Source organism: Passer domesticus, chromosome 4 (genome assembly GCF_036417665.1).
Source record: "Passer domesticus isolate bPasDom1 chromosome 4, bPasDom1.hap1, whole genome shotgun sequence".
In the NCBI taxonomy this organism is placed as follows: Eukaryota; Metazoa; Chordata; class Aves; order Passeriformes; family Passeridae; genus Passer; species Passer domesticus.
In genome coordinates, this window is record NC_087477.1 from 71564984 (window position 1) to 71577746 (window position 12763).

Below are 12763 nucleotides of genomic sequence, written 5' to 3' on the forward strand. Positions count from 1 at the left end.
TCAGGCAGCACATTCTCAGGCTGACTTCTGCCATTTATCATTTGTCTTGCCACCTATGGTCAACTGAGTGATGATTTGGGATCTGCTTCTGTTACATACACATCTTCTGCTACCATGGATCTAATACTATACTTGTTGTGTGATAAAAATAGCATTTTTCTTCTTCCCTCTCTCTTTGCCCTGAAAAGACTCAGAAAAAGTCAGGCTGATGATAACCTGTAGTGGACACAATTGTAGACAGTGTCACAAGTACCAGAGATGTGAGGGGTGACTGTAGCTGGAGATGAGGAAAATTTCACACCCAGCTTTATAGTCTGCTTCTGCATGTTTCTTCTGAGAAGACAGAGAGAATAATAGGATAACAGAATGGTTCTGGTTGGAAGGGACCTTCAAGATCACCTTGTTCCAACCCTCCTGTTTATTGTATTTGTGGGGCGCTCCAATGAAGGAAGGAATCATGACTCTGACTCCATGTTCTCAGAAGACTAATTTATTATTTTAGCATACTATACTATATTAAAGAATACTAAACTATACTATACTAAAGAATACGGAACAGATACTTACAGAATGCTAAAAAGATAATAATGAAAACTTGTAACTCTTTCCAGAGTCTGACACAGCTTGGCACTGATTGGCCAATGAGTGAAAACAACTCACAGCTGTTGGATAAACAATCTCCAACCACATTCCAAAGGAACAAAACACAGGAGAAGTAAATCAGACAAAATTGTTTTCCTTTTTCTCTGAGGCTTCTCAGCTTCCCAGGAGAAAAATCCTGAGCAAAGGTATTTTTCAGAGAATGTGGATGCCACACCTGCTGTGGGCAGGAGCAGCTTCAATTAGACCAGGGCTCAGAGCCCCATCCAGCCTGGCCTTGAACATTGCCAGGGATGACCCATCCACAACCCCCTGGGCAACCTATGCCAGTGCCTCACCCCATTCCAGGGGTGTCTCCCAAGAGCAGAGCAGAGAGAAATCACCTCCCTCAGCCTGCTGGCTGTGCCTCCTTTGATGCAGTCCAGGACAGGGTCAGCCTCCTGGGCTGCAAGTGCATGCTGCTGGGGCACGTCCAGGTTTTCATCCATGAGAACCCCCCAGTTCTTCCCCTCAGAGCTGCCCTCAATGAGTTATCTCCAGGGTGTGCTCATGCCTGAGATTGTCCCCATCCAGGTGCAGTCCCTTACACTTGGATCTGCTAAACTTCATGACGTTCTTGTGGGCCCACTTCTTAACTTTGCTCATGGCATGAGAAGATTCAGGGGTGATCAGCAAAAACAGTTCAGGAGTGCAGACAGATAGGGGCAACCACACAAGAAGAATATTCCATCACTGTTCTTCCAAATTTATTTTTCTATTTAAGAGTAACATTTAATATTAAGCTTCTGTTAATGCTACATATCTTTCCACTTGTGTTTCTTTCCATTATCACTTAAATGTTAGATAAAGTGAGGAATATTTGTATGATGTGCTGTTTTAACTTCTGTTTTTACTTTGTGTAATTGCAGGACACGTTCATATCACTGACTTTAATGTAGCAACCATAGTGAAAGGCTCAGAAAAAGCTTCTTCTATGGCTGGCACAAAACCTTATATGGGTAAGTTTTCAATACATTTAAAAATGTAATAAAAGTTCCATATTAAGGGTGACTAATGGCATATCAAAAGGATTTTAAGTTGTAAAAGCATAAAGTAGATGTGATCAACTTCTTTTTTTGACAATATGTATGTGTGTCAGCCATGAAAATCTTCAGAGATGGAAGATGTTATTTGGATGTTCTTTGATACAGGAGCTTGATCTCTACACTCTGCTAGTCAGGTTCTGTTTGGTTTTGTGAATTCAAATTCAGGAGAAATTCAGCTGTGTTACTTTCTGTAAATCCCCACATCTTGAGACAAGAATATATGATATATTTGCACCACAGGAATATATGGTATATCTACTTAGGTGAAATGAACAACAGAGGCATAGGATACAGAGCATAGGAGGTCAAGGGAAAAACAGGAGACAGGGAAAAGATTTTACCTTTTCACACTAATGGATCTGGTCTAAGTTCACCTCAGCTCATGTAGATGTTCTGTTCCTGATGCCTCCTCCCCACTCATCAGATCTCCACCATATCCATCAACCTCACAAGAAGAAACAGTACCAAAAATTCTCTCCTTTCCTTTATGAAGGCTATTACACCATCCACCAACTTAATTTCTCTTCATTGCACCTTTCTCACCTCTTGGAAATGCAAAGATGCTGCAAAAGCCCCAGTTGCAGTCTTTACCATTCAGAAGGAGTCAGAAAAATCAGCCATGCATTTATTTGGAGCTGTAACAAAGCTTTTAGAGCTGTTTCCGATAAAAAGTGATTGGTAAGGATTCTCTGTTGCACAGTTTGGATACCAAAGCTTCAACAAACCAAAATTGTGTGACAGATATGGCCAGACATTCACTGGTGCTGCTTTCCTCTTTCAGTTTATACCTTTTATTTTGTGAGACATTCTACCTGCAGTGAAATTCTACAAGGACTTTTCAGTTGCAGTGACTTCTGATTGTAAGGTTTCCATGTGACTTCTTCTGAGAAGTTTGGACTATGAGACAAATAGAAAAACAACAGAATTGGAGAGGTTGGCTCTGTGGTTGATGGCCAGCTTCTATTGCCAGGAATTCAAACCACAGTTTAACCTTGGTGTAACAAGACAAAGTAACCTCCAGTCATGGTACCTGCTGGGTACCAGAACCAAGGAAACTCAGTAATTTCTGTAAGACATGCTTTATGCTATGCTGGTTTTCACAATGGTGACAGTATGAGATGTGATGAAAGCTATTTCCCCCTCTTGAAGTTTTATAAAGTCTTACTTTCATGTGGAGCCTGTTGTGTTTAATCAGATATGAGGGGACTCTCCAGCCTTTCCCCTAGCAGAGGAACGTAGAGGATTTCTCACTTCTTGCTATGGCAAATTTAAGGAAATAAACAGAAAAAACTTTATCTCTAAAGCCTCCATTCCTCTTTGAAATCTGATTGAAATAGGCTGAGAAATTGCTAGGGAGTGATTTGTTCACATGCAGCATGACCAAATAAAAATGGTTTCCAGAAAAAAATCTGAGTGAATTGATATTGTGTTGTAAAAATGCCCTAGCTGTTCTGATTAAGATGCTTATCTTGTAATGTTAAGCACGGTGTGAGTCAGCTCCTGCAGCCTTTGCTTAATCCCACTTCACATTAGCCTTTTAGCCCCAAACTCTGTACTTAATCCCACTTCACATTAGCCCCAAATATTTCAGCCTGAAGCATTCCCTGCCTATTTCCCTACTTATTAAAAGTTTATGCAGAATGCACTGTACCTGAGCCTGAATGTTTCTCTAGAAACCCTATCATTTTCCAAATTTCCATGTCCTCTCCTAACCAGCCAATTAATTCAGACAAGTGAAATACCCACTGCACATAGGAACAAATACAGGGACAGCAGTGTTTGTGAAAAGAACAAGGCCAACAGCCTGGCAAGGCAGGACACTTCCAGCTGCTTCTGCAGCTCTTCCTCTCAAAGCCAGTGACCTGAAATGAGATCAGCTTCTTAGAGGTTGGGGATCTCCAAATTTGTGTTGTGCTTTCAGGTGGCTGGGACTGTGGAAGGCAATGTGTGCCCTCTGCTGATTTGTGTGCCACCTGTGCCTGATTTTACCTTCACAAATTCACTGCTCAAACCTTTTACAGTACCTGTGGCTGAGGGTGTTGTCAAGGCATTGTTGTAAGAATAGCTCTTTATAAACTTCTATGGTTTCAGGCTGTCATCCTGCCCTGGCAAGCAATGCAAAATGTCCTTTGGGACCAGGCTGGCTTTTGGCAGGCACAGCTGCTGCCAGCAAATGACCAGAAGCACTCTGGAGGATCCCTGCATTGTGCACGGGGATGTGGAGCAGGAGAGCCAGGCCAGGGCAGGACATGTCCCTGGCACATGGACTGGTCTGGTCAGCTGTGACTTTCTACCTGCAGAAGGATTTTACTTTGGCCTCTTGTGAGAAAGGGAAGTGTGTGTTTGCCTGGCTGGAAGCACCTCTGTAAGGCCTTGCTACTTTCAACACTGTTTCATCTTTATCAGTGGGAAAAAAAAAAAAAAAGGACATTTCTTAAATTCCTCCATTGTGAACAAGGCTGCAAGAAATATCTGCGTGTCTCAAATATGCTCTGTGCTGGGCACCCATCTGCAGGGATGACCCTCTACCCTGCAACAGAGTCCTCAGCTACAAACCCCAAAGTTAAACAGTAAAACACATCTAGAAAGCATGACAGGTGTCACCTTTCTTTTATTCCTCACTTTGGCAAATTTATGTGTGTTTGAGTCCTGTAGCATATGCTTTCTCCTTACTGAAATATTTTGGAATGATCAATTTCTATAGATCTGTGTATTACTTCTGACTGTTGCAAAACCCTTCCATTCACAAGTTATATTTTGGGGGGTTTATGGTTTGTTGTTTGGGGTTTTATGTGGTTTTTTTTGTGTGTGTGTGTGTGTGGTTTTATTGCTGTTGTTGCTTATTTTTGTTTTGATTTTTGGGAGCTTTTGGTTTTAGTGGTAGGAGGGTTTGGGGGGAGTAAGTAGAGCCTTTGATGTTTTTCTCAGCCAGAGACTAAAGATATTCAAATGATGCACTGTGACTTTACCTCAAATCAAACCAATAAAGTACATTTTATTACACAAATACTCCTGACAAAAATCCAAAGTCAATAAAATCAGTCATAAATTATGTGAAAGGTTTCAGCTACCTCATTCCTATCTCACAGGCTTGTTATCTCAGGTTTTCACAGCTCCTTTCATAGGCTGCTGTCATGGTGAAGAATGACTGTATGCCTGAGATTACCAGAGTATTGTGGATTTACACTGCTCCACTGAACTTCTAAAATGTATGAGTCATCCATATTTATTAATTAATACTCTGTGGGTGTACAATTGAACTCAGAGGAAAGCCAGTGGATGTCCTGGTATAAACCTTTCACATAGAAAAAATTATCCCATAGAGCTAAATTTGTTTCTCAGATGCTTAAAATATAGCAGGGAAAATTCCGAGTTGAGTTTTCAAAAGTCATCATTCTTTGGTCTTTCTGGAACTCATATTAAACAGTGCTCTGAAATTAAATATTCTTTTGCAGCTCCTTGCATTTTGAATGCAGTTAAGACAGTGTTTAGGTTTTTAAAAACCCTGCCTTTATCCCACAGGGGGTTTGACTGCCTGTCTGCAGAGTTTCTCTGGTCGTGTCATTACCTGACCTTTTGATCCCAGGGAAATCTCATGATGTCAGCATGGCAAGGGAGGCTTCTCTTGGTTCTGATAAGCAAGAACTAAGAGTGGCTGTGTGAGACTCCAAGGTGCTGAAATAAATATTCCCCACACTGATGGCATTTTCAGCTGGTGCCAGGAGCTACATGGCTGAAGGGACTAAACACTGAGCTGTGAGCAGGCATTCAGGTTTTGGTTCCACTCTGACACTAAGAGTAGGAACATAAGCAGCTGAGAAACCTCAGGAGATGAGGAAAGAAGTTGTTACCTCCAGCTGCTCTTCACCTCTTTGTGTTCTCTGACCTGCTACCATCCTTTAAGATCTTCCAGCAAAACTACTAATACAATCATTTCTTTGACTACTTCAGTTAACAAATACTCTATTCTGAGTTCAAGAGATAGTTTTGGTTTGGGCTGGTTTTTAAATTTTTTTTGTTAATTTGTTTGTTTGTTTATTTATTGCCTGCCTAAAAGGGCCTGGTGTGCTGTGGAGCTCTGCAGGCAGATCCAAGGGGAGCAGAGGTGACAAACAGGTCCCAGCAGGGCCCTTCTGACCCCTGGATAACTCCCGGGTTTTGGTCAGACCAACCCCCCAGGTTTTTGCTTGCACAAACTGGTGCAAAGATATTTTCTAAGCTGTTGGGAGTATGTGATGCAGGAGCATGGAACAGTCCTTCTGGTGTGTCAGGTACAGTCTGTCCTGAAAATCCATTACACAGACCCACTAATTTCAGTACTGGGCAGAACAGCTGCTGTCTATACACTGGAACAATCTTCCAAACACCAAATGGATATTTTTGGACAAAATCCCTTCTAAAAATTGCTAGAAAAACTGGCCCTGCAGCCGCTGTGAGCTTTTGTATGGAGTAACAAAGTGCTTGTGTACAATTTCATGTTCAATAATGGGAGACCATGACGTGCTCGTTACTGCTGGGCTTTCTTTCAGCAGGGGTAGCAACCTGAGGTTGTTTCTCTGAGACTGATCCAGATGTTCAGCCACCAAGGGCTTCTCTGTGCAAGGTCAAGACGTGAGTTCTGTTCAGTGGCTGAGTAAAGCAGAGGGGTTGTATAAGGATAGCAGGCTGAATAAGGGCAGGAGAGGTTATATAGCCAGATGGAAAACTAATAAGGCATTCTAAATGCCATGTCTGTTTTCAGGTAATGGTATCTAAATTATTTACTTTGATTGAATAATTGCATTAAGTATGAGTATTAAAACTATTGAGGTGTATAATGTGAATAATGGTGCAAAATCAGTTACATGGCTGTAACAAGCAAAAACCTCATGCTAGAAAATTGCCATCCCAGCATGCCCAGGCTTTAAGCAGCATTTTGCCTTATAAAATAGAAGTTAGCAGCTGGCTAGTCTAAAGCTCTGAGTCAGAAGGCTGACCATTATAATTTAGACCTTTTTAGCACATAAGAAAGTAAACACCAGGAGCTAAATTGATAGTTTACCAAATCCACATTTCTATTCAGGGAAAGAGAAGTTGTTTTCTTCCATTTTGCTCTTGAAACAGCTTCTGCTCTGGATAGAAGATCACTGGTTATTATTGTAGTTTGATTTCTGGTTCTTATTTAAACCATGATCCAGAAAAATTACTGACCCCTGAATATACTTCTCAGGGGAAAGTGAAAATTACATTATCATCACAGTGCTGAGAAAGCAATTAGTGTTTCACTGAAACATCTCAGTTCAAGGTTCTTGGAATATTATTCCAAAAATCATTTGTTATTCAGCTCAATCTGTCATGCCTTAAGCCTGATTCAGCAAGGTGAAACTATAAATGTGTTCTGTACATCATCATTCACAAGTTTGTTAGATGCAAACATCAAACCTTTTAACAGCTTGTCCTGTGCCAGTCAATCAAAATATTGCTTATGCTGTGTGTATTGTATATATGGGTATATATCAATTTATACACACAATATTTTCCCCAACATCAGGGACTGAGATGTGGAAGGAGAGTGATACCTGGCAGTGGGATATTATGCTGAATCTCAGTTAATGACTCTGGAATGTATTTTCCAATCTGAAATCTTGGGCATTGCAGTCAGACCCACGCCTCTGAAGTTTGTTTTGCTGCAATGACTGCAGCAGTGTGTGTTGCTTTGCAACCCCTCCAGTAAACCACAAACCTCTGATTCCCCCCACTGACAGATGGGGTCTCTGCTGGGATCAAAGGGGCATCAGAGAGCTGTAGCTAGACAACTGGATGAGCAGTGATAGGGATTTAATTCTTAAGAAATGTTTTGGACATATCCACCTGAACTGGATCAGTTTAAAAAAAAAACAAAACCAAAAACCAATAAACAAAACCACTAGGGTTTTTCTTTGTTTGTTTGTTTCATTTTCAGTTTCTCATATGGATAACACTGGCACAGGGCATTGTGCAGGAATTGATGACCAGATGTCATTGGCAACATTTAGCTTTTCATTGACAGTCATGTCCTTACAGTAATCCATCTTGCAAGACTGACTTGCAAGTTATGGCTTAAATAGACTGATTTGTTAGTTTGTAGATGCTCTATCAGGAATAACAGCAGCTTTTCTTTTTGCCAACCAAGAGACAGACCTCAAATGGATCATTCTGTCATGGACAGCATTTTCAAACTCACCTTTGAGCACCAAATTAAAAATAGTTTGAATTTCAGAGATGCAGACCACTTACAATTTATGAGGTTGTGATGCCAATGAATACTCAGCAGATTTTCAGAAACCCTACTTAAAACACTTTATTCTTTGTACAAAATGGACTTTTATAATAGGAATAAAGAGTGAAAATTTGGTTTGTCATTATTTGCATTTACATTGATATATTTTTGAATTTCAAGCTCATTAATCATATTGTTAATTACTAAAATCTTTTCACAAATAAAGGTAGATTATGAATGGATGGATTTGTCAGAAATTACTCCCTTTTCCACAGTCCTACAGAACAGGAGTAGGATATCCCAGTATGCCATTTCTTCTGAGATGGAGACAGACCCACTAAATTTGCTTTCACATTCAATTTGTTCATAGGTTGTCCTCTAGTATGGTTTCATTTTAGAGAGAAATAACCATTTATTTACTTCCTACCATCTGCAGTAGTATGGCATTATTAAAAAGATACAGTGCAAAAGAATCAAAAGATACATATCTGAAGAGGATTTATTTTACTTTATTAGTTGGAAAAAAGTATTGACTGAAAATTTTTATTGGGGACAACCAAGAAATGCACTGAAGCACACAATACAGTACAAATGTGGATTCATTTATATGACTTTTCAAGAAAGCAAAGCAGGTGAACAATAAAATAATTAAAGTGTATTATTAATAGAAAAATATAGATTCAGCGAAGAAACAGTAGAAGGATTCTTAGCTTGGCTAGTTGCCAAAGTAGTATGTGAAATTACTCATTATAATATGAGACAAAGAGACATTCCTAATTTTATTTGCTCTGTTAAAATTAGTACAGATGTCCCATCTCAGAATGGCATTGATATTTAAAGGGTGTTTCTTTGTAATTTTCAAAAAGTTGCATGAAAGGTGCCAGATCACACTTTGCAAAGCATGAAAAGCAATAACCCAAACAAAAAGACCATGTTGCTTCTGAGTTCTAGACTTTAAAGTTCCCGGTACCTTGGGTGACAGGTTTTCCAAGGTCTGAGCACCTGGGCAGGGTGAAGAGCCAAAGCAGTTCATGATGACTTCCCAGAGGAAGCAGTTGTAAAGATCCCGTTGAGGCTTTCTGGCCTCTGTCACCCCACTCAGATGTGCTGTGAGGAGCTCTCTGCTTGAGCTTCATGAGGATCACAGGATTGTGATAGCAGGAACTCAGGAGCCTCTGCTCCAGCTCTGCTCAAAGCAGGGTGAGCAGTGGGGCTGGACCAGGCTCCTGCTCTTGAGTCATTCCTCAGGAAGCTCTAGGAATATGCAGTTCCCCACCACATCAAAGATATTGAGTTGGGGAGCTGTGAGGACTGGTAAGATCTACCAACATTTCTCTGCTTTTCTTTGAATTCACTCTTGCTGCTAGATTTGCTGTTACTTGATTTATCCTCACTGCTTAAAAGCTTCTGCCATGAAAACATCTACTGCCTTTCCCCTAAGTGCATGTGAATGTAACTACAGCTCTTGGCCAAAACAAACTGCAGGATCAAACCCAATATTAAAACCATTTATTTTCATGAAAAGCCTTTGTTCAGTAGAAACTTCTAAAGGGAAAATATTAAACTCTTGTTCTTGCAGGTACTCTCTTGTTCACACAAACTCTTGAAGGCAGAATACTTCTGCCTGTGTAGATGCATGGGGGTTAAATATGAAGTATTCTTCTCGTCCTAAGTCTGTTATGGCAAGAGGGGATATGTTCACAGCAGGTGCACACAACAGAACTGTTGCCTTTGCTCCAAGCTGGCAAATGCAAATCTGATCATCCTTTGGAAGAATCTACCCAGAGCAGGCTGCAGGATGGCTGTCCAAGCTGATCGTGGGATCAAGTTCAAATGTTAAAATATTACGGATATTTAAGTAACAGTGTTAAAGAAAATCAATGCAGAATTTAATCTTTCAGAGTTTTTATTTGCTTTTATCCTAACCAATTTGCACTCTGAATTAGTTCTCCAGGCATAGTTATTTCTTACAGCAAAAGCTAATATTATATCCTGTATTTCATAGCTATAGTTCTTCAGAGCTTGGTTAATTCCATGACTTGGACGGTCTGCTGTCTTTCTGTAAGATCATGCTCTGTTTCTGAATGAGCAGGCAAACTTCAGAAGTCTACACACAGCTTGGAACCCTCCATTTGCACCTAATGTCTCAATTCAAAAAGACTTTTAAGACACACTAAGCACAAGCTTAGTGTGAAATGAGTATCAACCTAGAGTAAGGTCTTTTGGCTTCAACATGGTTGAGATTTTACCCTGAGAAAGAACCTGTATATAGGGTGCTGCAAATCATAATTTACTCTCTGCCAGTCCCCCCACCATGGGAAGAGAGTGTTTACAACCACTTCACTGGAGCTTATGGAATGCAGAGAGGCATTCCAGCTGGACTGAAAATAATGCTGTTAAAGTGGGCCAAAAGGGGCTTTAAAAATGGGTACCTTAGCTGCTCATATTCTGTCCTCAGAATGCCATTGGCTTAAGGTGAGAAAACAGCTGGAAAACTCCAGGGCAAAATAAAGCATTTTCTGCTGATCTGCTTAATGTAGGATGAGTTGACCTTGAAGATTTTAGAACAATAAAATAAAATAAAAGTCAATAGGTCAGTCAGTAAATTAGCAAAACAGCTGCACCATTCTGGAAATGTCATAGGTTACATCAATAAAGTAATTTCACCTCTATCTCACAGAAATCAGATAGTGATCTGCCTCGTTATTAAAATGTTAAAGCCATAAAAGAAATAGTGAAACCAGCATTATACCTGCATAGTTCAGTAAAAATGCCAAAAGGCTATTTTCTGTAATGAGATATTGTACATCATCTAGGCACAGTGGGCAAAAACCATAACAAATAGGGCTAAGTCAAGCAAGTGAAGTCAACCTTCACTACAAGGTTCCTGCGGTGATATTCAAAATGTAAGTTTGGAGCCTGATGTGCAATTTAAGTGCATTGATCCACTAAAGTAATAAAAATAATCCTGCTTATGCTCTCACCACCTATCTGATAGACTGTACACCTGTAAGATGTGCCTACACACCAGCAGCAGACAAATAAGAGTTAAAGCACTCATGAAGATATAGGATGCCAAGGCAAGCTATGTCATCTGGAGGTGAGAAGGAGTTAACTCAGTGTAATGACTCTTATGGCATTGTTGATTTATGTCATTCTGGGTCACAGTGCAAGTTTTCCTCTGCCAGAGATCCACTGGTCACCTATTCTCCAAACATATGCATTCCAGAAAAAAAGTTTATTTAGGTGCCTGCAGATCTCATACCAAACATGTTTAGACATGGTCAAAGAGTATAAGACCACTTTCATACATTCACTGTTTTTATTCTACAGATTAGAGTTTTGTCATAACTGATAAATGGATGCTGAAATCTATTATATTTGGCTCTTGAAGACTTCCTGAAGTTAGGTCTGGAGTTGTAAATTATTAGATTGCCATCCATAGTGCAAGGACTGCAAAAACTCCTCTAAAAGCATTGCCTTTCCATTTATTAAAGGTGCTTCTCTAAATGCCATGAATAGCCAAATCCCAAACTGCCAGTCAGAAGTGTGACCAGACTGCATCACTCACTGCAGTGTGCACATCACACAGTGAGGCCATGGCAATAAGTGGTAATGTGGTGCATTAGACTCAGTATCATGGCCAGAAGAGGCTCACATGTAATTGTAACGTAGCATGATGTTACAGCTGGGGACAGTGCTGTTCAGAAAATCTCTAGTGAAAATGTTGTTTTAACAAAGTGTACTGAGATTCTGCTGTTAAATCATTAGAAAAACATGACCAACTTCTCATTTCATTTCACTTCATTTCATTTCATTTCATTTCATTTCATTTCATTTCATTTCATTTCATTTCATTTCATTTCATTTCAATCCACTCTTATTTATATCTGGTTTTCTGAAGAAATGATAGTAACATTATTTAGTACAGGTTAAGTGGATCCTTGTTTTTCTTTTCATCCACAGAAGTTACTTTTATGGAAGTCAATACTTCATTGACAGTGTTTTCTTCCAGTTGTGACAGTTTCTCACTTCATAAAATCAGTGTCAGGGTTTCGATTTAAGTACCATTTTCCTATGTTGAATACCTTTAAAACCTGTCTGATTAGTTCTATCCAAATGTAGAATAAGGGTGAGATTTACCATATTCAACACCTTCATCAATCACGAAGAATCACCTCACTTGCAGATATTTCTCTCATAAAATGTTTACATTACCCTAAATGTTCTAAGTCACAGTTCAGACCAAGATTCCCCCACCTATTACTTATTCACATAACTTAAAACTTACATGAACCAAGTAAGAATTAACATATGAAATTACTGATTTTTGAAATACCCTTGGTGAAGGTTGCTTGTTATCAGTAAAAAGGCACCAAAACTACACCCTGAAAATTCTGTGCTTCTAAATCTATTTAATTCCAGTTTGTTGAGTCCTAATTAATTTCTCAGCTGTGAAATAATACCCATAGTCTAACCTTAATGAAATGCTTTTTTCTTCCATTTGGTTTACAATTTTAGCTCCAGAAGTGTTCCAGGCTTTTATGGATGGAGGTCCAGGATATTCGTACCCAGTAGACTGGTGGTCTCTAGGAATTACAGCCTATGAATTACTGAGGGGTTGGGTAAGAATGATGGAGTTTGTTGTTTCTAACAAAAATCTCAAGTTTGCAGTGCCCCTGAATGCACTCTTCAGGATAAAATTTGAATGTACAAGGCCCAGGTCAGGAATGCTGTCCTGGTTCTTTCCCAGCTGAAAACACTCTTGGGAAAGTTTTGCCCCATACTCAAATGCATTATGGAAACTTGCCTCAGTTTGGCTAAGAAAAGGCCTAATGTT

At 39.7% G+C, this 12763-nt stretch overlaps 1 protein-coding gene across 3 annotated transcripts in view; it reads left to right on the forward strand.

Annotated features, from left to right (window-relative positions):
* Positions 1–12763, forward strand: part of STK32B (serine/threonine kinase 32B) — a 157542-nt gene that overhangs the window by 114072 nt on the left and 30707 nt on the right. For all 3 annotated transcript variants that reach the window (XM_064418674.1, XM_064418675.1, XM_064418673.1), the window contains 2 exons: positions 1509–1598; positions 12445–12548. In XM_064418674.1, coding sequence (XP_064274744.1) covers positions 1509–1598; positions 12445–12548 — 194 coding nt within the window. The remainder of the gene's footprint in view (positions 1–1508; positions 1599–12444; positions 12549–12763) is intronic.